Genomic DNA, 27,433 nt, shown 5'->3' with positions numbered 1-27,433 from the left:
TAGAAATTTTATTTAATTCAGGAGTTTGATAAATTGGGTGTTCATAAAGATGAACCACCTTTTTGAACCACTTTTGATATCTATACCATGTTCCCAAACATGTAGGCCTGTCTTTTTGTTTATTTTTAATTTAAAGTTTATTTGGATTAGTTTTGAGGCCATACCTGGTGGTGCTCAGGAGTTATTCCTAGCTTTGTGCTTAGGAATGATTCCTGTTGTGTAGTATTGAGGATTTGAACCAAAATTGCTGTAGAGAGAGCTACTTATCTCTTATCTTTCCAGCCCTAGGTGTCATTTTAAATAGACATTTTTTGTTTTGGTTCATATCTAGTGGTGCTCCTGAGGGGTGGGGTGGGAGGAAGCTATGTTCCAACTCTGTGCTTGGGGAGTCATTCCAGGCAGTCCTCATGGGACCCTATATATTTAAGTTGGACCTCTAGGGCCCAGAGAGATAGAATAGGAGTTAAGGTAATTGCTTTCCAGCCTTTCTATTTTGCATAGTGTGCCAACTAAACTCCCATTAAACTCAGACCTCAAAAACATGTGTTTAACCAATAAAGCCATCTTTTCAGTCCTTAAATGTACTTTTAAGATGGGCCCAGAGAGATAGCACAGCGGCATTTGCCTTGCAAACGGCCGATCCAGGACCAAAGGTGGTTGGTTCAAATCCCAGTGTCCCATATGGTTCCCCGTGCCTGCCAGGAGCTATTTCTGAGCAGACAGCCAGGAGTAACCCCTGAGCAATGCCGGGTGTGACCTAAAAAACAAATATATATATATACTTTTTCTTTTCCTTTTTTTTTTTTTTTCTTTTTTTGGTTTTTCGGGCCACACCCATTAGATGCTCAGGGGTTACTCCTGGCTGTCTGCTCAGAAATAGCTCCTGGCAGGCACAGGGAACCATATGGGACACCGGGATTTGAACCAACCACCTTTGGTCCTGGATCGGCCACACCCGTTAGATGCTCAGGGGTTACTCCTGGCTGTCTGCTCAGAAATTGCCCCTGGCTTGGGGGGACCATATGGGACGCCGGGGGATCGAACCGCGGTCCTTTCCTTGGCTAACGCTTGCAAGGCAGACACCTTACCTGTAGCGCCACCTCGCCGGCCCCAAATATATATATATATATACACTTTTAAGATAATTATAAACTGTCCTTTGCTCAGTTTTCCCCCAGTATAACATCTTACCAAATTATTCAATGTTTCAGTCAAAATACTGTCATTGATACAACTATGGTGTAGGATACAAGAAAACAGACTTAAAGAGGTTTAGTACCGTATATATTCGAGTATAAGGTGAGCTTTTCCTGCACAAAATTTGTGCCGAAAAACCCGATCTCGGCTTATACTCAGTTCATACAGGTTATTTGATTCGGTGTGAGTGCACTGAATCAAATGCACAGTCTCCAGTTGTCTTCTGCCATCTGCTGGAGGGGCGGTGCTTCAGCTCAGTCTACAAATTGTGGCTGAGCTGAAAAGGTAGGCAGCTGAACTGAATTGGATGCCACTGAACTAGTTAACCCACAGTATTCTGCACTTTGTATGAGACCGACAGCAGTGATGATGATATCTGCAAACTCAGAGATGACAGTGTCTATGCTGATACTCTCATATCAGATACAGCTAAAGCTCTGTTTGGACATACAGAAGAGGAGGAGGAGGAAGAGGAATCCAGTTTTGAAGATTTTAACCTTGTGATTTAGTAGCTTGATTACCTGTTAAGCTATGGTTTTCTGCACTTTAAAGTTTTATAGTTATTGTTGTAGTTTACAGTTTTTCTTTAGCAATAAATATTGAAAAACATTTAACTTACTGGTTCCTCAATTATTGTAATTATTTTGGGTATATATTTTTATTTTTGAAATTTACCAGTGGCTGCTGCGTTTTCCACATTGGCTTATACTCGAGTCACTAAGTTTTCCCAGATTTTAGGGTAGAATATGTGGAGGTTGGCTTATACTCGAGTATATATGGTATTTTTCTGTAGCTGTACTTCAGGAAAAGAAAAGGGGCCAATCTGCTGATACCATTTTTTTGTATTTCTTCCGTCTTCCCAGCTCCCACCTCCCACCTCTTATAGTATGCAATTTATTATTAAGTCTCTTGGAAAGACCCAATTTTCATCTTGCTTCCTTGATTTCAAGGTTGGTGAAGATCTTCGGCAAGATATGTTAGCTCTACAGATGATAAAAATTATGGACAAGATCTGGCTTAAAGAAGGACTAGATTTGAGGATGGTTATTTTCAAATGTCTCTCTACTGGCAGAGATCGAGGTATGTCTGTTATCTGTGTTTTAGTACGTTTTCATTTCTTGGTGAATTTAACTTAGAATGTACCTGGCCTACCAGAACAATAGTATACTATGATCTTAAGTTTTTTAGCTTAATATTACTGAATTGGTTCACTTGTTCACAGTTCAGTAGATCATTAAGTAGTTCTGATAAATTTCGTTTTTACAAGAATTAGACATATCCATTTATTGACTTAACAAGGACTTTATTTAAAACTTTTCTTTTAAAAATTAATTGTAGTTTTTAAACCAAGTTTGATTTTATTTATGCAAAGTAAAATAAAGTTTGAATTTTCTTCTATGAAGAGCAGATTTTGTCTTAATGTTTTTTTCTTCCTACATGTTAAGTGTGCATAATAATACCATTCACAGAGATACTGTGACAATTCAGATAACAAATGTTTGATATTGGAATATCTAATACATACTATTACATAAAATTCTCTTAATAAAATTGCACCATTTGTTTATTTTTCGGGGAGAGAGGGAATTTGAGACAAGAATCAAACTCAGGGCTAAGCAAGCATGCATCACACCACTGACTTACTTCCCTGGTATCTATTATCATTATTTTGTGTTTGATAAATGTTGAGTAGCTATTATTTGCAAATAGTTAACTTATGCTCTTATTTTATTTGTTTTTTTTTTTTCTTCGGGCCACACTTGTTTGATGCTCAGGGGTTATTCCTGGCTAAGTGCTCAGAAATTGCCCCTGGCTTGGGGGGACCATATGGGACACCGGGGGATCGAACCGTGGTCCTGATCCTTGGCTAGCACTTGCAAGGCAGACACCTAACCTCTAGTGCCACCTCGCCGGCCCCTTATGCTCTTATTTTAGAGGGGAGAAAATATATGTAATTGAAAAAAATAATTTAGACAGTTTGTAGTTCTGGTTGAATAGCAGAGGCAGTACTGTAAGGTTTTAAAGAAGGGGAAAGATCACATGGCTTCAGAAAGTGAAAAATACCTGATTCTTTTTTTTTTTTTTTTTTTTTTTTTTGGTTTTTGGGCCACACCCGTTTGACGCTCAGGGGTTACTCCTGGCTATGTGCTCAGAAATCGCCCCTGGCTTGGGGGGACCATATGGGACGCCGGGGGATCGAACCGCCATCCTTCCTTGGCTAGCGCTTGCAAGGCAGACACCTTACCTCCAGCGCCACCTACCCGGCCCCAAAATACCTGATTCTAATCCTACAAACTTAGAAAATCATCTGAAAGATTTATATAATCACCCTTCTATCTTTATCATTTATTTTGCTTAAATGCATATATTGAAAGGATTTCACAGCATTTTTAGGTAATCATGAAAATTGCATATTTTTAAATATTAAGATGCATGGGAACAGATAAGTGTCTTCTGTTCGTTGAGCCTTGTTCTTTTTACAAAACTATCATGTAATTAAATCAAATTTTTCATAGTGACCAGAATTACAATTTGAGTTCCAAATTCTTTAGCCATTAATTATATGTAACTTTTTTTTGGGGGGGGGGGCACACCCGGTGATGCTCGGGGGTTACTCCTGCCTATGCGCTCAGAAGTCACTCCTGTCTTGGGGGACCATATGGGATGTCGGGGGATCGAACCACGGTCCGTCCTAGGCAAGTGCTGGCAAGGCAGACACCTTACCTCTAGCGCCACTGCACCAGCCCCAATTATATGTGACTTTAAGTTACTTTAATCACTTGATCTCACTATAAATGTCTTAAGTGAGTCATAGAACTTGAGAATGTATTTGGATATTGTAGAATGCAGAAGGGCAAAGTGTCATATATGGAGCTTATTCACAAATATATCTAGTAAATCATAATTCTTTTTTTTTTTTTTTTTTTTGGTTTTGGGTCACACCCGGCTACGCTCAGGGGTTACCACTGACCTTCTGCATGAGAGGCAAACACCTTACCTCCATGCTATATCTCCGGCTCCTAGTAAATCATAATTTATACTAGCTCTTCTGAAGCCATCTTGGCTATTCTATAGTTATATATGTTGTAGTTTAGACCTAAGTATAGCCTCTATTAACTTTCCTCTCTCTCTCTTTTTTTTTTTGGGGGGGTGCACACTTGGAGGTTCTTAGGGCTTACTTCTGGCTCTGCACTCAGAAACCACTCCTGGCATGCTTAGGAAACCGTATGGGATGCCGGGGATCAAGCCTGGCTTAGTCCCAGGATGGCTTTGTGCAAGGCAATCGCCTTACTCTATTGCCCCAGCCCTATTAACTTTCTTGTTACTTTTTGATCTATTTCTTCTCAACCTCTTTAATTCCTTATAAAATTTTGTTTTTTATTTTTATTATTATTTTTTTATTTTTGGACATTTCACACTCAATAGTGCTCTGAAGCTAGGCATGGTTTTGTACTCAGGAATGACCTATATAGTGCTTGGGGTACCATATGCAGTGGATTATGTGCTTATTCAACAGAAGTCAGTTGTTTTGACTATTACATTTCTTTCCAAAGTCAGATTTTTTTTGTTTTTGGGCCACACCTGCTGGTGCTCAGAGGTGTGCACTGGCTATATACTCAGAAATCATTCTTGGCTCAGGGGACCATATGGGATGCCTGAGATCGAACCTGGTCCGTCCTGGGTCATCTGCATACAAGGTAAATGCCCTGCAGGAACATCTCTTTCTCCAGTTTCTTCGCTTTCTTGAGTCTGAATTCCACAGCAGATCGTCTTCTGTGCTGTCCATTTTATTACTGATGTCTGTCTTTAAAAAACTCTTGATGATCATTTCTTTTGGTATGTCTTTCCATGATGTTTTAATCCAGGATGTCACAGAGATAGGCCAGGTTTCTTGAGGTTTTTTTTTTTTCCTTTGTCCTCTTGTAAACAGTGCATGGCTGCAGCCTGGAAAAGGCACAGTGTGAACTCACAATTCGCCTGTACCCTCATTGGACCGACCGCCACTGCCACCCCACCCCAGCCCTTGTTTATAATGCGCACCCAAATTTTGATTTCTTTTTTTGGTAGAAAATTTTGCAATTTATACTCGAATAAATACGGTGGATCACCTGTAGTGCAAAGCTTACACTCCATCTTTTGATCTGTCTCCCTAGCTTACACTCCATCTTTTGATCTGTCTCCCTGACCCATCTTTGTACAAACCTGGGCACATTTTAACTCTAGTCTCTAGTCTTGGCATTTGTTGTTAATATTCGCCAAATAATACTGCTTGTATCATCCCCATATGTATTGATTTTTATTTCTCTCAGGGCTGGGACTACTTCTTGCATAGGTATCAGTACTTTGTATGAACTATTAACTTAGGCCTATAGTTTTATACAGAGTAATTGTATAAATGCATATTATAAAATTAGAACTCTGCGTGCATATAAAACTTTCTTATATAAAACTGACTTCCATAGAATTAAGATCGGAAAAGAATATATAATATATATTATGCTGAATGAAATAAGTCAGAGGGAGCGAGAAAAACGCAGAATAGTCTCACTCATCTATGGGTTTTAAGAAAAATAAAAGACATTTTTGCAGTAATTCTCAGAGACAAAAGAGAGGAGGGCTGGAAGGTCCAGCTCATGACATGAAGCTCACCACAAAGAGTGATGAGTGTTGTTAGAGAAATAACTACATTGAGAACTATCATAACAATGTGAATGAATGAGGGAAGTAGAAGCCTGTCTAGAGTACAGGCGGGGGTGGGGTGGGGAGGAGGGAGATCTGGGACATTGGTGATGGGAATGTTGCACTAGTGAAGGGTGGTATTCTTTGCATGACTAATACCCAACTACAATCATATTTGTAATCATTAGTTTAAATAAAGATATATATTAAAAGAAAAAAAGAATATCACTATAAACTAGATGTAACCTACACAACAGAAAAGGATCCAAATGAATTTACTCTTGCCAGGTTCATCAGAGAAGTCAGGGTTTTTTTTTTTTTTGTTCGTTTGTTTTGGATTTTGGATCACACCCGTCGATTCTCAGGGTTTACTCATGGCTCTGTGCTCAGAAATCACTCCTGGCAGGCATGGGGTGGGTGGGGGTAACCATATGGGATCCCGGGATTCGAACCATCATCAGTCCTAGATTGGCTTTGAGCAAGGCAAACACGTTACTGCTGTGCTATCTTTCCGGCCCCCGAGAAGTGGTTTTAAATGAATTCTAAAGAAAAAGAAAAATGACTTGCTCAATAGTCAGAGAGATAGAATAGCAGGCAGGGCACATGATTTGCACACCACTGACCCAAGTAAATTCCTGGCACCCTATTTGGACCCCTAAACATTACTGGGTATGGCCCATAAACAAATGAGTCAACAAAAACTCACCAGTCTTGCCAATCCACATATTGATATTTCACTTAGGAAAATAAAACTGTGAGAACTAAGTCTATCATAAGAACAATCATAATATGTTCTTTACTTTGAAAGGGTTTCTTATGTTTTGAATTATTCCTATTTTACATGATTAGAGAAAGTTTTTCATGCTAAAGCAGAAAAACATGTAACTCCTGAATGAGGTCAGTATCTTATCCTGGAGGTGAGATAAAGCTACACATAGAACCAGCATCTACAGATAATCTCAAATGGTCAAATTAAACATTTTAAAATTTAAATTAAAAAAAAATTTTTTGGCGGGGCGAGCGGGAGAGGGAGGGGGAGCGAAAAAAATTAAAAAAAATTTTTTTTTACATATTGCGTACTTTTGAAAAGTACAAAAAAAAATAGTAATTTGATGAGACCAGAGGGATAGTGCAGTGTGTAAGGTACTTGCTTTGCATGCAGCCACCCTGAGCATTGCTGGGTGTTTAAACCCCATCCCCATTACTTAAACCATATTTTCTTTTTATCTTTTTGTGTTTGGGCCACACCCTTAGACGCTCAGGAATTACTCCTGGCTATTGGCTTAGAAATTATTCCTGGCTTGGAGGACCATGTGGGATGCCAGGATTTGAACCACTGACCTTCTGCATGCAAGACAAACACCTTACTGCCATGCTATATCTCCGGCCCCCTGAAACAGTACTTTTGAGAGACATTTTCACATGACATGTTTTGTTGTTAAAGGTATGGTGGAGCTGGTTCCTGCTTCAGATACCCTCAGAAAAATTCAAGTGGAATATGGTGTGACAGGATCCTTTAAAGATAAACCACTTGCGGAATGGCTGAGAAAATACAATCCCTCTGAAGAGGAATATGAAAAGGTAATTAGCATGTTTCTATTCTAAATAATTGAATTGAAAATGTGTTGTATAAGTATTAAGTATTTTTATTTTCCCAGGCATTTAGTCCAGATTTTTGAAACCACTTTTTTCCAAGCAAAGGAAAGAATATACAGCAGAATACATTTAATACCATAAATTTAGGTGAAGCCAGTGCTATAAAGGAAAGAGTATGCAACAAAATACTTTTAATAGCAAAAATTTACGTGAAATCAATTACGTAGAGGCATTGAAAACATATTTTGTGGGGCCGGCGAGGTGGTGCTAGAGGTAAGGTGTCTGCCTTGCAAGCACTAGCCAAGGAAGGACCGCGGTTCGATTTTCCCAGCGTCCCATATGGTCTCCCCAAGCCCGGGGCAATTTCTGAGCACTTAGCCAGGAGTAACCCCTGAGCATCAAATGGGTGTGGCCTGAAAAACCAAAAAAAGAAAACAGATTTTGTAACACTGAACATTATATCTCATATTAGGTCTTAATAATGTTCCAGGAGATCTTCCTTTCCACCTTTTCTTATTTGTTTGTTGTAGTTGTTTTTTGTTTCGTTTTGGGACCACACAGCAGCGCTCAGGTTATTCCTAGATCTGTCTTTAGAAACCACTGCTAGCGGGCTGGAAAGATAGCACAGAGTAGGGTGTTTGCCTTGCACACAGCCAATTCAGGATGGACGGTGGTTTGAATCCAGGCATCCCATATGGTCCCCTGAGCCTGCCAGGAGTGATTTCTTTTTATTTGGGGTGGTGGGTGTTTACACCCAGCAGTGTTCAGGGGTTACTCCTGGATCTACGCTCAAAGATCGCTCCTGGCAAGCTCAGGAGACCATATGGGATGCCCCGATTCAAACCACCGTCCTGTATGCAAGGCAAATGCCTTACCTCCATGCTGTGTCTCTGGCCCAGGAGCGATTTCTGAACACAGAGCTAGGAGTAACCCCTGAGCACCAGTAGGTGTGACCCAAAATCAAAAACAAACAAAAACTACTATTCCTGGCAGGCTTAGGAGACCATAGGAGATGCTGGGGATTGAACCCAGGCTGGCTAGATAGAAGGTAAATGCCCTACCCACTGTGCTATCACTCCGGCCCCTACCAATATGGTTTTTTTTTTGGGGGGAGGTCACACCCGGCAGTGCTCAGGGGTTATTCCTGGCTCCATGCTCAGAAATTGCTCCTGGCAGGCATGAGGGACCATATGGGACGCCGGGATTCGAACTGATGACCTCCTGCATGAAAGGCAAATGCCTTACCTCCATGCTATCTCTCCGGCCCCATGTTGTTTGTTTTTTTTTTATATTCTGCATATGAGAGAAATCATTCTGTGTCAGTCTCTCTTCCTTTAACTTCACACAGGTTGATATTCTCTAGGTTCCTCCATGTAGCAGCAGATTTCATAACTATCTTTTCTTATGGCTGTGTAAATATTGGGATTATTTTGTATCTCATTGAATTCTGCAAAGAATTATAGTGTACACATTGTGACATTATACTGTTATTGTAAAAGGAATAGTTTATAGTTGTGATAATTAATGATCATTAAAAAGTGCTGTTTAGGGGCCTGGAGAGATAGCACAGTGGTAGGGTGTTTGCCTTGCATGCAGAAGGACAGTGGTTGGAATTCCGGCATTCCATATGGTCCCCTGAGCCTGCTGGAGGCGACAAATATTAATTATTAATTATTAATATCAATTAATATTTAACTTTGTTAAGCAACAAAATAGAGATGTTTTGTACTTTCTGAGTCTTTTCAATTCTTATAGATTTTTGTTTTTTATTTGGGGGCCAAATCTAAGCAATCCTCAGGGAAGCACCTGGCCTTGTGCTTGGGTACAGAGATCAAACCTGGGCCTTCACATGCAAACCATTTGCACAAGACCATCTCCTTCTCATGCTCCTAAAAGATGTGTGGGCATGTGCATTATGCATACTAATGTGTGTATAATAGCATGACACATTTATGTTATGTTTTACACTAAACCTTTGTATTCCTGATATGTAAAATGGATATAATAAGAGTACCAACATCATTTGTTAGGAGATTTTGTTTTTGTTTTGAGGAAGAGAACTCCTAGCAGTGCTCAAGTTTTTCTTCCAATTCTTTGCTCAGGAATCATTCCTGGCAGGAATTGAGGCTTGTATGGTGTGGCTGCACACAAGACAAGTACTCTACCTACTATTACTTATACTTTGTTGTGAGATTTTTTTTTTTTTTGATTTTTTTTTTGGGCCACACCCTGTGCCGCTCAGGGGTTACTCCTGGCTATGCGCTCAGAAGTTGCTCCTGGCTTCTTGGGGGACCATATGGGACGCCGGGGGATCGAACCGCGGTCCGTCCTAGGCTAGCGCAGGCAAGGCAGGCACCTTACCTCCAGCGCCACCGCCCGGCCCCTGTTGTGAGATTTTTTAAAATCAGTTGATGGATATGTATACCACACATATATATTACATGTACATTTGTATATGGAGAGAGTAATGTGCCTGGTTTGTGTTGAGTACTGTCTAAACATTTGCTATTATAATTTTTAAATAGTATTTTGGGGTTATTATAAATAAATTTAAAAGGTTCCCAGTATTGTAAAACAGTGATGCATAAGGAGTTGCCAAATTGACAACAAAATGTATTAATTATATTTTTGCATGATTAAAGGTGAATTTCTTTACACCTGTCCTCCCTACCATCCTCACATTACTGCTTAATTTTATTCAGATAATGTTTGTTCCAGTATTAACCATTTGAGGTAGCCATAGAGCCTATGAGGAGCAGAGCTTTTATAGATGGATACTTGAAAGCTGTTTAAAGGTTGCCTATAGGGCCAGAGCCATAGCACAGCAGGTAGGGTATTTGCTTTGTTTGCAGCCAACCTGGGTTCAATCCCTGACATCTCATAGGGTGCCCCAAGACCAGAGTGATTTCTGAGCACAGAACCAGGAGTAATCCCTGAGTGCCACCAGGTGTTACACCATATGGCCTCTCAAAAAAACAAAAAAGGCTTCCTATGGACTGGAGGGATAATACAGTAGATAAAATACTTTCCTTGCATGCAGCTAATCAGGATCTATTTTTGACATGCCATACTGTCCCCCGAGCCCTACCAGGAGTGGTCCCTGAGTATAGATAGAGCCTGGAGCCTGAGCACTACTGAGTAAGCCCTAAAAAAAAAAAAAACAAAAAAAAAACAACCAAGATATCTGTACCTGATAGGGATTGGCAGAATACCTTCCTGTTAAAGACAAAGGCTAGAGGGCAGAAACAAGGGGCTGCCTTTAGAGTGATTTCTTCATTTCTGAAAGAACACAATGTGGACTTTATTATGAAACCTTTTCACTGTTAAGAAAGGTGGTTACAATAGTGTTTTCAGAGAATGATGAATTAAAATTTGGTTTTTATAAACCCTGCCTCCTGTAAACACGAGTATCCTAAAATTTTATGGTTTTATTATAGGCTTCTGAAAATTTCATCTATTCTTGCGCTGGGTGCTGTGTAGCCACCTATGTTTTAGGCATCTGTGATCGACACAATGACAATATAATGCTTCGAAGCACAGGACACATGTTTCACATTGACTTTGGAAAATTTTTGGGTCACGCACAGATGTTTGGTAGCTTCAAAAGGTACTAATATTCTTATCCATAAGAAATGACTTTATCACGAAGCAGACAAGAACAAGATTATGTATAACATTTGCTAAAATTAGTTAAGTATATTTTAATTGTGTGGTACCTTTTAGAAATGTCCCCACTCGGGGCCGGAGAGATAGCATGGAGGTAAGGTGTTTGCCTTTCATGCAGGAGGTCATCGGTTCGAATCCCGGAGTCCCATATAGTCCCCCGTGCCTGCCAGGAGCAATTTCTGAGCCTGGAGCCAGGAATAACCCCTGAGCACTGCCGGGTGTGACCCAAAAACAAAAAAAAAAAAAACAAAAAAAAAAAAGAAATGTCCCCACTCGTATGTCAGCGAACACAATTTTTTTCTGAGTATGGTTATCCCTACTCTTCATCTCTGTGTGTGTTGAAAAAAATCTTTTGTTTTGTTGAAATAATGATGTGATGGTAGTTTTCTGTAAAAAGTGAATTTTTTTTTTTTTTTTTTTTGTGGTTTTTGGGTCACACCCGGCAGTGCTCAGGGGTTATTCCTGGCTCCATGCTCAGAAATTGCTCCTGGCAGGCACGGGGGGACCATATGGGAAGCCGGGATTCGAACCGATGACCTTCTGCATGAAAGGCAAACGCCTTACCTCCATGCTATCTCTCCGGCCCCTAAAAAGTGAATTTTTAACAATTATCCTAGCTCAGAGCCGGAGAAATAGCATGGCGGTAAGACGTTTGCCTTGCATGCAGAAGAATGGTGGCTCGAATCCCGGCATCCCATATGGTCCCTTGAGCCTGCCAGGAGCTATTTCTGAGTGTAGAGCCAGGAGTAACTCCTGAGCACTGCCGGGTGTGACCCCCCTCCCCCCCCCCAAAAAAAAAGAATTATCCTAGCTCAGAATTGTTTGATCTTAAGCTTCCCAATGAGAAATCGTTGTAGCTAAGGTAGTTTGATAGAATAACCCTGTAAGCAATAATACTATTTTAATATTTTCTTTTTAAATAGGGACCGGGCTCCTTTCGTATTGACTTCTGATATGGCATATGTCATTAATGGGGGTGAAAAGCCTACCATTCGTTTCCAGTTGTTTGTGGACCTTTGCTGTCAGGCCTACAACTTGATAAGAAAACAGACAAATCTCTTCCTTAATCTTCTTTCACTGGTAACTATGTTCTTTAAAAACTTAATTTTATTAATGCTCTGTGTTAATTTTTTTTTTTTAACTATACCTGGTGGTGCTTGGAGAATCAAGCACCATGTTGTTCCAGGAATCAAACCTGCATACAGTATTCTGACTTCTTGAATTATTTCTCCAGCTTCTGTGTTTCATGTTTATTTATTTCATTTATTTTTTATAGCTACCAATGCCAAAGTGCCCAAGGCACCCCAGATCTTTTTAATGTTGTGAGAGGTGTTTTGATTGTTTTGCATGTGTGAGAGAACTTTGGTAGATTGTCTTTCAAGAAATTGGAAGTCGTTTCATTAGCTTATCAAGTTTGTGGGCCTAGAGTTAACTGTTCATAGTATTCCTTTATTATCCTTGCTTTTTTGGGGGGGAGGGGGATATACTGTTAGTGCTCAGGAACTACTCTGAGCTTATACTTGGACCAAAGCCCATGCAGCAATGAGGGTCAAATCTGGGTCTCTTGCATGCAGAGCATGAACTTCAGCTTCTTGAGTTCTCTTCAGTCCCTGTTAACCTCTTTTTCTCCAGTGAAATAGCTAGTTTTAATGAAAGAAATTTTCTGGGGATAAACATGGGCTGAGGAGTGAGATGAGATATATGTTCAGGAGAGAACATGGGCTTTTCCAGATGAGAAAGAGCCCATTTCACTTTTTTTTTTTCATTAGAAATAGTCTATTATTTTTTCAATCAATTCTTTAATTGAATCAATGTGACATACACAGTTACAAAATTATGAATGAATTTCACTCATACAGTGTACAACACTCTTCACCAATCCACATTTTCTGCACCAATGTCTCCAGTTTCTCTCCCCATTGCCCTCTCCCCTCTGCACTGTGGGCACTGTGGCAGACATTTCTCTCTCTCTCTCTCTCTCTCTCTCTCTCTCTCTCTCTCTCTCTCTCTCTCTCTCTCTCTCTCTCTCTCTCTCTAACATTTTTCTCTGTCTCTCACACTTTCTTACACACACACCACACACATACACATACACACCTTCTCCCTCTCTGTTTTCCTTTTAGACATTGCCATTCCACTTTTTTAAAGGTTATTTTCTGATTCAGGTATTAGATTTATTTAATTTCAAAAGCAGATAAGTTATTACTGAGGTATTTAAAAATTGCTATTTGAAATATGCCAGACTTAATTTATGTAAGTCACTAGAATGGTTATTCTGGGTGTAAAAGAGACTCTGAAAGATCACCTAGGATGCTGGTCAGGGCTTTTTGTCTTATTCTTGGTTTGTTTAATTGTGACCATTTGTTAAACTGTACATTGAAAGTTTCTGTACTTCTAGTAAGTAAAAATCTAAAAATGGTACTGAGCGAAATAGCTCAAAGGATGGTGCACATATATTTTCTATCTGGAAGCCCCAGGTTCAAGTGACCCCCAAGCATTGTTGAGTGTAATCCAAAGACCAAAGGACTAAATCAAACCCACCTTTGGTTTTTGTCACTGAAATTAATGAGAACCAAGTAAAATGTCTGGTTTCACAGCTTTTATTCCTTAAAGTGCTTTTTTTTTTTTTTTTTTTTTTTTTTTTTTTGGTTTTTGGGCCACACCCTGTGCCGCTCAGGGGTTACTCCTGGCTATGCGCTCAGAAGTTGCTCCTGGCTTCTTGGGGGACCATATGGGACGCCGGGGGATCGAACCGCGGTCCGTCCTAGGCTAGCGCAGGCAAGGCAGGCACCTTACCTCCAGCGCCACCGCCCGGCCCCCTTAAAGTGCTTTTACGACTTCTCACAGTTGATTTCCTTGACCATGCTTTAAAATCTTTAAAATTCTCACAAACTTCTCAAAATTGTTAACTATTTTTGTTTTAATTCTGATTACTGGGCCATCTTTTAGTGAAGATGTGGGGATTAGAATTTAAGAAATATTTTAACTCAAACATGCTTTCACTGTCTATAGATGATTCCCTCAGGATTACCAGAACTTACAAGTATTCAGGATTTAAAATATGTTAGAGATGCTCTTCAGCCACAAACTACAGATGCAGAAGCCACTATTTTCTTCACTAGGTAAGGCATATTAGTATATTAGAAAAGTTCTGTTACCTTTCCTTATTTTAAGCATATGCTATATAACAAAATCCTGATGTTAGGAAAAAGCAACAGCTCTACATTTACTAATACTATGTAACAAAATTCATCCATTGAGTAAATGTACTTATAGCCATACTTTTTCAAACACATTTATCCCAACACACGTTCTCAAGAATTAGTGTATGATTTTAGTTATAAGCATCCTATTCATGAACAAACAGTTTGTTTTGGTGACTTGTGTTTTTTATACAGTGCCAGATACAAGAAACTTTTTGGTAAAATATCTGTTCTAATTTATTTTTCAGGATTCTCCATAGCAGCCTTTATAATTACTAACTACTTAAAACAGCAAGAGGTTGGGGTGAGAGAAAATAGAGAAAATAGTATGGTGGGTAAGGTGCTTGCATTGCTTGTGGCTGGTTCTTTTTGAGCCCTCCCACCATATATGGTCCCTGAACACCACTGAGTATGGCCCCAAAACTAAAGAAAAACAAAATGGCAAATCTGAGACATTGTTGGACTACTACTATATATAGATTAAATACTGTTATAAGATGTAGTATTTGAAATGCATATGCAAAAGGCTGGTCTTTGAATTAGTCATGTGTGTTTAGGAGCAATTATATTTTAAAGATCAAGTAACTAGGTTGGTTGGCACATCTTTGTAATGCCAAAGAAGGGAGAAGTACATGAATTCATACTCTTCCCTTTCCTTTTTCTCTTGACTTACTCCTCTGAGTGGAGAATAGGTAAAAAGCATAGAACGTTCCTAGTCTCAAGAGTCTGGGCTGTATTTGAGTTGAAGGAAGGCGATCTGTCTAGGCTTCCAAACTGATTCTGATGATTTAGGTATTGATGGGTTTTGTTTTGATTTTCAGAAGAGATTCCTTGGCTCCCCTGGGCAGAACTGTATTGCAGGCATGTGTTAGTCTGCTTGGACTGCCACAGCAAAATACCGTAGACCAATTGGCTTAAGCAACAGAAATTAATTTTCTCAGTTCTGGCGGCTGGAAAGTCCAAGAAGAAGTGCTAGCTGTTTCCCTTCCTGGTGAGAGCTCTAGCTTGCAGATAAGTTTCTTCTTGCTCTTTCCACACATGAAGATTGGGAGGGAGAAAGGAATTGAGAAAGCCTGAGCTTGTCTCTGACAAGGACACTAATTTTATTGGAAGTAGGATTTATCCAAGAACTCCTTATAAACTCCATAAAGGCCCATAATCTGGATTTTAGCACATTAATTGGTGGAGAGAGAGCTGTGCAAACATTTAGTCAGATTACAAGGCAAAAATATGTATGAGGCACTTGTCTCTCTTTTTTAAGGAAGGATTGCTCGAAGTTTTAGGCCACACCCATTGGTGCTCAGGGCTGACTCTGGGATGAGCTCAGGGATCACTCCTAGAGCTTCCAGTGGGGATTGGGGTTCCATATAGCTACATGTATGACAAGTGCTTTTCTCACTATTGTCTCTTTGGCACACTCTCTTTTAATTTTAAGGGTTTTGTGAGTAGGGGGTATTTGGCCATTTTTTAAATTGAGGTCCTGAGATTTTAGATACTGTTGATACTTTTCATGCTTACATCATTGCAGTGTCGAACCCAGCTACAGAGAACGTTTTTTTCTCCACCTATGTCCTTGGGACCCCTTCCCATACCTCTCTCCACATAAGCTCAGTTCTTTGTCTTTTTTTTTTTCCTTCTTCTTTGGGCCACACCTGGCAGTACATAGGGGTTACTCAAGAATTACTCCTGGAGGTGCCTACATGCCCATATGAGATGTCAGATATTGAACCCACAGTGCTATCACTCCAGCCCCTCGTGCTCTCATTTTGTTGTTGTGTGCTTTCTCCTGGCCCAATACTCAGGGTTCACTCCTGGTGGTGCTAGGGAACCATATGAGATAACAGAGCCAAACCCAGATGGGCTGTGTATAATGCAAGCACCCTAGCCACTGTACTTCTGCTCTGGCCTCATAAACTCACTTCTGTAGACAAAAAAAATCTCCTGTTCTTTGACTTTGACTATTCGTTGTTTTTTTACTATGATTTTTTAAAATATCAAATCTGTCTTTCTCCTTTTTCTCCACTCCCACTCCCTCTCTCTGTGTCTGTCTGTCTGTCTGTCTCTCCCCCCCCCCACACACACACACGGTTAAAGCTAAACTCCTGGAATCTGCAAAGTTGTAAACCAATAAATTGGTAAAATATTTTTCAAAAACCATATTTGTTTTTACAGGCATACGAGTTTTAACATAATGTCATCAATAATTCTGTGGTTTGTTCTTAGGGGCAAGGGGCTACACCCAACAGAGCTCTGGGCTTATTAGCTCTGTACTTAGGGATCACTACTGATGAGACTGGGGGACTATGTGGTTGGTTATGTGCAAAGCAAATGATTTATCCTCTGTGTTATCTCTCAGCCTCAGTTTTTTTTTTTTTTTTTGGGCCACACCCGTTTGACGCTCAGGGGTTACTCCTGGCTATGTGCTCAGAAATCGCCCCTGGCTTGGGGGGACCATATGGGACGCCGGGGGATCGAACCGCGGTCCTTCCTTGGCTAGCGCTTGCAAGGCAGACACCTTACCTCCAGCGCCACCTACCCGGCCCTCAGCCTCAGTTTTATTCTTATAGCTCGACTGTAGACAGTGCTTGGACCAGTAGCTTTTTTCTTTCCTTTTCCCTCACCATCTTTCCCCACTGCTCTCTCTTCTGGACCCCTCCTCCCCTTTTCTGTTTCATTTTCTCTTCCAGTATTATTGGGGTTAAGGGGACACTAAGACTATACCATACTGTCCAGGGCCATGCAGGGCTAGGAACTGAACTCATGCTAGACATGTGTCTCAGTCTTGACTTCTTTTTTTTTTTTTTGGTTTTTTTTTTTGGGGGGGGGGCCACACCCTGTGACGCTCAGGGGTTACTCCTGGCTATGCGCTCAGAAGTTGCTCCTGGCTTCTTAGGGGACCATATGGGACGCCGGGGGATCGAACCGCGGTCCGTCCTAGGCTAGCGCAGGCAAGGCAGGCACCTTACCTCCAGCGCCACCGCCCGGCCCCTCAGACTTGACTTCTTTATGGTTTCCTTTTTTTGACGGGGTGAGGTTGGGTGAGTTTTGGGTCACACTCGGCAGTTCTCAGGGGTTACTCCTGGCTCTGCGCTTAGAAATCTCTCCTAGCAAACTCGGGGGACCATATGGGATGCCAGGAATCAAACCACCGTCTGTCCTGGATTACCTGTGTGCAAGGCAAACGCCCTACCACTGTGCTATCTCTCCGGCCCCATGGTTTCCTTAACTCTGTTTCTTTTGCTTATCTGAAATATTTTATCTTAGGGTTTAAGTGCTAGTATAATGAGTAGGGGTTTGCTTTGCCTATGGCCACCTTAGGTTCGATCCCCAGCATCCTGTATGGTCCCTGATCCAGCTGAGAGCGATCCTTGAGCACAGAGCCAGGAGAAAGCCCTAAGTACTTCCTGGCTTGGTCCAAAAACCAAAACCAAAAATGTCCAAATTAAATAATTTATTGATTTATAATCCAAATTTATCCCCGCCAAACAACTCATCTAAACTCCAGCTTAAGGGCCAGAGAGATAGTTCAGCCAGAGGTAATATCTGCAGCATTTTATAAATCTCCAGTTAAAGGACCCAGGAGATAGTTCAAAGGGCTGGAATCTTGTGTGCATGCTGGAGTCTGGGTTTTAGCCCTGGTAGTTCACAAGAGAAGCTAAAAGTACCATTTTAATCAATTTTTGGTCATTTAAGGAAGAAATCTGGCAACTGATTCTCTATTGTGTTTCATATGAAAATTCTGCTGTTGCTACTATTTCGAACTGTTGAGATTTTAAACACACACAACAGTGTTCAGGCCCTATATTTTACTCTTGCTCAGAAGTGACCACTAGTGGTCTCAGAGGACCAGATTTTAGTGAGGCAAACACCTTAACCCCTTGTATTCATTTTCTGGTCCTGTTTTGAATTACTTGGATGCTTTCTTTTTTATCTGTATCATCTACCGTGTTAATTACTAGGAATAAAATTATGAATTATTGTTGTTGGCCTTATGGTAATTATCATTGAACTCTAGGAAATGAAACATTTCATGAAAAGATAGTGGAATAAAATGGAACAGGCCATTTTTTGGACTGACTAGTTTGGTCAAGTGAGACTTTTTGAAAGGCTTTTTTTGATTTTGAGAACTCAAACACAAAAAAACTTAAAGAGCAAACTTGGAAAGATAGTGCTTTAAAAATTACAAAAGTGGTTTTTTGTTCTCTGTTAAGACAACTACATATTCTTCTGAACATTTACTATTAACACATGCTTTGATCATTTTCTAGGTTAATTGAATCCAGTTTGGGAAGCATCGCCACAAAGTTTAACTTCTTCATTCACAATCTTGCTCAGTTGCGTTTTTCTGGCCTGCCTTCCAATGACGAACCCATTCTTTCATTTTCACCCAAAACATTCTCCTTTCGACAAGATGGTCGAATCAAGGAAGCCTCTGTTTTCACTTATCATAAGAAATACAATCCAGATAAACATTATGTAAGTTTGTTTCCATAATTTTTGCAATTCTAGTTTTTGAGGGGTGGGTATTCTCAATTTGCTCCAATATCATGAGGCCAAAATAATACTCTGTCTTTTAGAGAGAGAAAGGGCTAAAAGTATTATTATATTCTATCTTCCTTCCCTTATCTTCTGTTTACTTTTTTTATTTTTGAAAGTAAAGCTTGCTCATTGTAACAAATTCAGCAAATAGTAAAGCATAGAAAGAAAATTTCTTATTCTACTCTCCACAAGTAAAATACCTTACTTAGCAAGCATGGACATAAAGTTGGTTTCTGGACCAAAGCATAAATAGTCATTAGTGTGAATACACATCAAAACATGATATTATTAGTTTTGTTTTTTTTTTTTTTTTGGCTTTTGGGTCACACCCGGGGGTGTACAGGGGTTCTGGCTCTGCGGTCAGAAATTGCTCCTGGCAGGCACAGGGGACCATATGGGATACCAGGATTTGAACCACTGTCTGTCCTAGATTGGCGCATGCGAGACAAATGCCCCACTGCTGTGCCATCTCTCCAGCCCCAGCATTTTTTAAGTTAAAAAAAAAAATGAGGCTCTGTGATTTACTGTTAATAATGATTTTCCAGGTACATAATTCCAATCATCACCAATATACCCACCTCATGCCACAATACCTTTCCCTTTTACCACCCTCCTCCCTACACTGTTTTGTTGATTTTTGGATTTTTAAGTCATTCCCAGAGATGCTTAGAGCTTATTCCTGACTGTACTCTGATACTGCCAGGTATGCTCAGGGGAAAGGTTGACACCATATGCTTTTCTAGGTATTGAACCTGGTTGGCTGCATATGAAGCAAACACCCTATCTGTTGTACTATTTCCAACCCACCACAAATTTGATTGAGTGGATCAGTTTCTCTTTTGTATTATTAGCACCTTTTTTGTTGTTAATTTCCAACTTTGTTCTATTTTGTTGTTTTTGTTATTGTTGGATAATGCTTTCCAGTAGTGTTCATCTTTTAGTTTTAGTAATTAATATATTTTTTAGGGGCAGTGGGTTGGGTGTTCACCTTGCCAACTTGGTTCAATACTTGACACCTCATAAGGTCCCCTAAGCCTCACCACAAATTCCAGAACTAGAAATAAGCCCAACATACCACTGGTATGGCCCAAAAACAAAAACAAAAATTTTTATTTAGCATTTATTTCAATATTACTTCAGTTTTTATTTATGATAATATCTTTTTATTGTTAAGTCCATCCTTTTTTCTAATGATTTATAATGCCACATAAATTTTATAATGTGCCTGAATTTATTTCTGATTTTTTATTGATTATATCTTGCTTTCTGCATTGGTATTTTACTAAAGAACTATGGCTTTATAATAATTTAAATATTTAATAAGTTTTCTTTCAACCTCATCACCATAAAATTCACTTGTTTTTCACTTGCTCTTTAACATTTGATTGTTTTTACTGTTTTACACTGAAAATAAAATTATTCACTTAAGTTTTTGCATATTTCACAATGATATGATGCCTCTTGCAATGTCTTTTGGTATGTTATAAATACAATGACTTCTATTTGCTCTTTACTGCTTACTTACTGTGATTTATACGTATGTGCATATGTGTACATTAATAAGTTAAAAGCTCTTGGCCTACTCTTAGTGGTGAAGCTATACATTTCCTTTTTGTCAGGAAAGGAGTCTTTATAATAAATGTAATGTATTTTGGGTATAATTAATTTTCTTTCAGATTTATGTAGTTCGAATTTTGAGGGAAGGACAACTTGAGCCATCATTTGTATTCCGGACATTTGACGAGTTTCAGGAGCTTCACAATAAGCTCAGTATTATTTTTCCTCTTTGGAAGCTTCCAGGGTATGTTGCCAATCTTGTGTAATAAACTATTTTATAGGAAATCATCTTTGTTGTTTGGTTTTGGTTTTTGGGCCACACCCGGTGACGCTCAGGGGTTACTCCTGGCTATGCGCTCAGAAGTCGCTCCTGGCTTGGGGGACCATATGGGAAGCCAGGGGATCGAACCGTCCAAGGCTAGCACAGGAAAGGCAGGTACCTTACCTCTAGCGCCACTGCCCGGCCCCAGGAAATCATCTTTATCATAAAGTGTAAGTCAAAGCTTCCTGTTCACATTTAGTAAGAGGCTATATTTAGTTCCTGTGTGAATTATTTTCCTTTATATCACAAGGGCCAAATCATGAAAAAGATATGAAAAAGATTTTTAAGGGACTGTAGGGATTGCACAGCGGTAGGGCTTTTTGCCTTGCACGTGGCCAACCCAGGATGGATCCAGGTTTGATTCCTGGCATCCCATATGATCCCCTGAGCCTGCCAGGAGCAGTTTCTGAGCTCAGAGGCGTGCAACCCCAGAACACTGCCAGGTGTGGCCCAGATCTCCCCTACCCTCCCAAAACGAGAGCTTTAAGGCCAAAGAGATAGCATGGAGGTAGAGTGTTTGCCGTGCATGCAGGACAGTGGTTCGAATTCCAGCATCCCATATGGTTTCCCTGAGCCTGCCAGGAGTAACCCCTAAGCGCGGCCTAGTGTGACCCAAAAACCAAACTAATAATAATAATAATAATAAAATATTTATATTTATGTGTTTATAATTATAATTATTATGTGGTATTATGTATACCACAATTAGCAAATAAGATAATAATTCGAATATATTTTTATTTATTATTTCCTGGGGGACCACAACTAGCAGTACTCAGGAGTTAATCCTGATTCTGTACTCAGGTATCACTCCTGGCAGACTTGGGGAACCATGTGGGTGCCGAGGATCCAACCTGGGTTGACCATGAGCAAAACAAGTATCTTACTATACTATCCTGTACTATCTCTCTGGTCTCTGTTTTTAAAGGGGAAATTTTAAGTCATTGCCAAACTAATTTAGTATAACAGTACTGTACTTCTCTAGAAAAAAAAAAGACTAGTTGAGAGTTTATTAAAATTTTAGTTTTTTTTTTCTTTGATTTATGTTGGGGCCACACCCATTCGTGCTCAGACGTTACTACTGTATCAGCATTCAGGAATCACTCCTGGCATGCTTGAGGGATTATGTGGGATGCCAGGGACTGAACCTGGGTCAGCTGTTTACAAGAAAAGCATGCTGCCTGTTGTACTATCATTCTGGCCCCTTAGTTTTATTTCTTACCTGCTTTGGAAACCTTTCACCTCAATGTACTTAATGACCATTAGATTTCTTGTGGCTAGTTGCTTGTATTCTTACACAAGATTTCAAAAGTAAGGAGAAGTAAAGTGTGTCTATCAAAATATATTTCTATATACAGTCTACATTTTTCTATTGCCACTAAAATTCAGGTGGCTGAAGCAATAACAGCATGGGTAGGGTGTTTGCCTCGAACATGGCCAACCTGGGTTCAATCCCTGGCATCCCATATGGTCCCCAAGCCTGCCAGGATTAACCCGAGTGGTACCGGGTGTGGCCCAAGATCCAAAAATAAATTTAGATTATCCTTTCAGTACTTGACGTAGGTCCTGTACCATTTGTACATTTTTGGAGTCTGCAATAACTGTGGCTATGTATTGATTTTTTTTTAACATTAGGTCTATTTATATAAATTAAATTTGTAAATGTGATGTATCCTTAAAAGAATTCAGTATAAGTAATAAAGATAGAAATCAGCAGGATCATAACTATTTTTAATAAGAATTCATAAAAAGTTACTTGAAATGTTTTCATTGTAGTACTTGGAAATCACAGAACAATTTTTTTTAGTGAATTAAGACTATGCTATATATTTTAGGTATATGAAATTATCTATTTCTAAGTAAATGTCATACTTAATTTTGTGAATATTTCCTTTTTTTTTCTTTTTCAGCTTTCCTAATAGGATGGTTCTAGGAAGAACACACATAAAAGATGTAGCAGCCAAAAGAAAAATAGAGTTAAACAGTTATTTGCAGAATTTAATGAGTGCCTCAACAGAAGTAGCAGAGGTGACTATCCTAACTGAAAAATAACATTCTTTTTTTTTTTGCTACAGAGTATTCAAATTAACTAATATTTCCCCCTCTTCTATCTTAGTGTGATCTAGTTTGTACTTTTTTCCACCCTTTACTTCGTGATGAGAAAGCTGAAGGAATAGCTAGGTCTGCAGGTGAGTTTTTTATTACTATTATTCATGGGTTCTTTATGACGTGTAAGTCTAATTTCTCGGTGGATATGCTAGCGACGGGAGTTTCTGTCTGTAGTCCAGTGAGAATAAGAAAAGGGTATTCTTTCTTAGCTAGTCATTTGCCAGATAAACTTAATTTTAAACTTAAAATATACAATAAATATAATTGCTAAAGAATATATAGGGGCTGGAGAGATAGCATGGAGGTAAGGCATTTGCCTTTTATGCAGGAGGTCATCTGTTTGAATCCCAGCGTCCCATATGGTCCCCCTTGCCTGCCAGGAGCAATTTCTGAGCATGGAGCCAGGAGTAACCCCTGAGCACTGCCGGGTATGACCCAAAAACTAACAAAAAAAAAAAAAAAAAACAAAAAAAAAACGAATATATAACTGGAGCTATGATACAGCTCAAGTGGTAGAACATGCTGTCACATGCCTTGCCTGAGAAAGACTAGATTCAAACCATGACTCTGTGTGGCCTAAGGAATACTGCTTGCTGTGACTTCCATCACTACATTTATTTTTTATTTATTTATTTATTTATTTATTTATTTATTTATTTATTTATTTATTTATTTTTGGTTTTTCGGGCCACACCCATTTTGATGCTTAGGGGTTACACCTGGCTAAGCGCTCAGAAATCGCCCCTGGCTTGGGGGGACCATATGGGACACCGGGGGATCGAACTGAGGTCCTTCCTTGGCTAGCGCTTGCAAGGCAGACACCTTAACCTCTAGCGCCACCTCACAGGCCCCTCCATCACTACATTTAAAAGAACAAGAAGAATATATTTTGGTGATCTTTGCCAGGTTCTTGACTTTCCCCCCAAATGTGATAGTCCTGAAATTAACGCTAATTCCTTTCTTGTTCGTTTTTTTTGGACCACCCCTGATAGTAAGAACTTAACTCCTGACTCTGTGTTCAGTAATCACTTCTATCAGGTTTGGGTGTGTGGAATAAAACCTAGGTCAGCCACTTACAAGGCAAACACCTTATCTACTATACTTGTCTATCTCTCCAGCCCCTAAAGCTAAACTCTTCCTGCAGTTTGAACCACTACAAGTAAGTTAAAATAAAAATGAACCTGTTTAAATTTCAGGTGCAGGTCTCTTCAGTCCTACTCCAGGCCAGATAGGGGGAGCAGTGAAGTTATCTGTCTCTTACCGAAATGGCACTCTTTTCATCATGGTGATGCACATCAAAGATCTTGTGAGTGATCACAAATAATGATGATTATAGAGAAAAGCTTTATCTTGATAGAAAGCACAGATAAAGGATTGCTTTTCTTTATAGGTTACTGAAGATGGGGCTGACCCAAATCCATATGTCAAAACATACCTGCTTCCAGATACCCACAAAACATCCAAACGTAAAACAAAAATTTCGCGAAAAACACGGAATCCAACATTCAATGAAATGGTAAGTTAAAATCCTAAAAATATCCTAGATTTGCATTTGGAGTGTTTTTGTTTTTTGTTTTTGGGCCACACCCCGTGACACTCAGGGGTTACTCCTGGCTATGCGCTCAGAAGTCACTCCTGGCTTAGGGGACCATATGGGATGCCAGGAGATTAAACCGCTGTCCGTCCAAGGCTATCGCAGGCAAGGCAGGCACCTTACCTCTAGCGCCACTGCCAGGCCCCAAGATTTTTTTACTGTGTTACGTTTAATTGTCTTCATACTAAAGGTCTAATTAATATACTAATAATGCAAGTCAATAGCTACTCCATGGTATTTAGCCTAATGATACAGAACTGAAATATTTCTCATGATAATCAGTTTTCATTTTTATCTTTTCCTTCCTTCCTCCCCCCTCCCCCCTTTCTTCCTTATATCTTTCCCTCCCTCCCTTTCTTCCTTCCCTCTCAAATATAAAATATGTACTCATCCTTGGGACCATTGTTTAAATGTTGGGTCCTGTTTACACCTTGATTGGTTATCGATGAATCCTCAAAGAGCTCCCAGAATGAGAAATTGACTCCCATTCCCCTATCCCCTAGGGGGAGGAGATCTTGGTAATATTTATTCACAGCAAATAAACCACACAGACAGGAGGGTAAAGGGATAAGAAGGTCAGATACAGAGTCCTTTGTCAGCCTACTACCAGCTCCAAAAGCACCAGGAGCCAGCTAGTAAACTCTACCAAAAGACCCCAAGCACCTCGCTCCCAAACTATTTATTAGGCTCTCAAAAGTGCCCCCACCTGGAAGGTAGAAGGTGGGAAAACAGGCAGAGATAATAATCTTATGGAAATGCTTTCATATATAAGAATTCCCCCATTCTTTAGTAAAGCAACAATAATAAAACACAAAAGTAAGTAACATTTTCTATAATTATAAAAGGAACAACTAAGCAATAAGAAAAGAGCGACTGTTTACATAAGTGCATCACAGGGAAAAGTAAAGAAAAACTTCTAAACACAGGGTGTCCAAAACCAGAAACATGTCTCAAGGAATCAACTACAAGCTCCAGAGATGATAGATATGACATACAGGATGAAGAATTCCAAATAAATTCTTCCTTGGAAGAAAAAGTGGAATATCCAAAATTCAGTGATCAAGAATCTAGTAGGCAAAGGGCAATCGAAAAGCCCAGTTGTTATCCGGAGACAGAGATCCTTCGAAGAGATGCTAGAAAGGCTATGTAGCAGGCAGGATGAAGCACATTTTCCATTTATGTCCAGGCTGACCAGGAAGTCCATATTGGGGGGCATAAAATTAGGCCCCTACTTTGGAGAAGGAGCCACACCCCCATGCTCAGTGGGAGGGAGGGGGCAACTGTAATGATGACCAGTAGGTATCTGAACTTAATCCAAGTTCTTAGTTCCATCAGAAGTCCATAGGAGGTCTGAAAGTGATGTACCAAGTACCTCCGATTATTTATTGATGGGAGCTTAAGTCACAAACCAAAACAAAATGTTTAAAGCTGAGAAAACCTCCCTGTGGAGATAAAAAAAAAATACTTCTCACATTCTCTTTTAGAGATTGGTTAAGGTTTGATTCTCACCGAGCTCCCAGACAGGAAAGGCAGTTCCCATTCCCCTGTCTGATTAGGTCAGGGTAACAGTTCTAGTTGTAGAGATCCGCAGAAAATAATAACAGTGAAAAGGTACAAGAATGGGTTCAGGAAATCCAGTGCTCAAGCAAGGAATTCAAACCACAAAAGCTTTCTGCTCCTAAGATGGAGTGCAGCTCAGTGGAAGAAGACCAAAGAATGAGCCCCAGCCTTCCTCAGACCCTTGCTTTTATTGACAAGAATCAGGTCCCACCCTAGGGTGGAAGCAGAATACCAAGTAAGGAATAATCCAATATAGTATCACCAGGTCACACTCTAGGGTGGAGTACAATTATTGATTAGGGTAGGATCAGTAATCCAATATTTAGCCACTTAATTCTCCCCCCCCCCTTACATTCTTTTTCTTTTCTTCTTTTGGGCCACACCAGGCAGCATTCGGGAATTACTCCTGACAGTCTCAGGGGACCATATAGGATGCTGGTGTGGCCATGTGCAAGCCAAAAACATCCTACTGCTGTGTCATTGCTCCAGCCCTATACGTTATTTTCAGAAAGAGTATGCTCCTAGCAAAGCTGAAATACTTCCAGATAATAGAGTTTCTCCTAGACAGTTTTCTTAGCTTTTTTTCAGACTGAGTTGAATTCCTCATGCTCTATGGTTTATACTTATAGTGGGTCTCAGTTGTTAATCTTAGAACCATAAAAAGTTATTTATTGGGGCTGGAGCGATAGCATAGCGGTAGGGCATTTGTCTTGCACGCGTCCAACACAGGACAGTTTCTGGTTCAAATCGATTCTCAGCATCCCATATGGTCCCCCGAGCCTGCCAGGAGCGGTTTTTGAGCAAAGACCCAGGAGTAACCCCTGAGCACCGCTGGGTATGCCCCCCACCCCAAAAAAAAGGTTATTTTCTCCTTCTACAAGACAACTCTCCACTGAAGTTCAAATTACCTTTTGTTTATTTTTTCAGACATGATCTGGGGCTGGAGAGACAGGGATTGAGGTACTTTCCTTGCACTTTCTTATCCCAATTTGATCCTCAGCAAGGCCAGGGGATCATTCCTGAGCACAGAAGCAGAAATAGGCCTTGAGCATTGTCAGTTATTTCCTCCAAACCGAAAAATAAACAAAAACTTCATCAGTATTGTACTTTTGTTGACTGGGATATAGTTTCAAAATTATCTCCCAGATTTGAAGTTTTTTTGTTTGTTTGTTTGTTTTTGGGTCACACCCGGCAGTGCTCAGGGGTTTCTCCTGGCTCCACGCTCAGAAATCGCTCCTGGCAGGCACTGGGGACCATATAGGCTGCTGGGATTTGAACCAATGACCTTCTGCATGAAAGGCAAACACCTTACCTCCATGCTTTCTCTCTAGCCCCCCGAATTTGTTTTAATCTGTCAACATAACTCTTAAAAGAGTGTGTCCCTTGGGGCCGAAGTGATAGCACAGCAGA

At 40.0% G+C, this 27,433-nt stretch overlaps 1 protein-coding gene across 1 annotated transcript in view; it reads left to right on the top strand.

Moving 5' to 3' along the window:
- The window catches only part of PIK3C2A (phosphatidylinositol-4-phosphate 3-kinase catalytic subunit type 2 alpha), a 118,464-nt gene that overhangs the window by 86,298 nt on the left and 4,733 nt on the right, over positions 1–27,433 (top strand). The window contains exons 22-32 of the mRNA XM_049780982.1: positions 2,148–2,277; positions 7,322–7,458; positions 10,911–11,080; positions 12,063–12,219; positions 14,152–14,261; positions 18,611–18,818; positions 20,558–20,682; positions 22,671–22,788; positions 22,877–22,949; positions 24,066–24,175; positions 24,260–24,385. Of these exons, the coding sequence (XP_049636939.1) occupies positions 2,148–2,277; positions 7,322–7,458; positions 10,911–11,080; positions 12,063–12,219; positions 14,152–14,261; positions 18,611–18,818; positions 20,558–20,682; positions 22,671–22,788; positions 22,877–22,949; positions 24,066–24,175; positions 24,260–24,385 (1,464 nt within the window). The remainder of the gene's footprint in view (positions 1–2,147; positions 2,278–7,321; positions 7,459–10,910; positions 11,081–12,062; positions 12,220–14,151; positions 14,262–18,610; positions 18,819–20,557; positions 20,683–22,670; positions 22,789–22,876; positions 22,950–24,065; positions 24,176–24,259; positions 24,386–27,433) is intronic.

This window comes from Suncus etruscus, chromosome 9 (assembly GCF_024139225.1).
Source record: "Suncus etruscus isolate mSunEtr1 chromosome 9, mSunEtr1.pri.cur, whole genome shotgun sequence".
In the NCBI taxonomy this organism is placed as follows: domain Eukaryota; kingdom Metazoa; phylum Chordata; class Mammalia; order Eulipotyphla; family Soricidae; genus Suncus; species Suncus etruscus.
The sequence above is the reverse complement of the archived record's forward strand: the minus strand, read 5'-3'. Positions and strand labels throughout refer to the sequence as shown.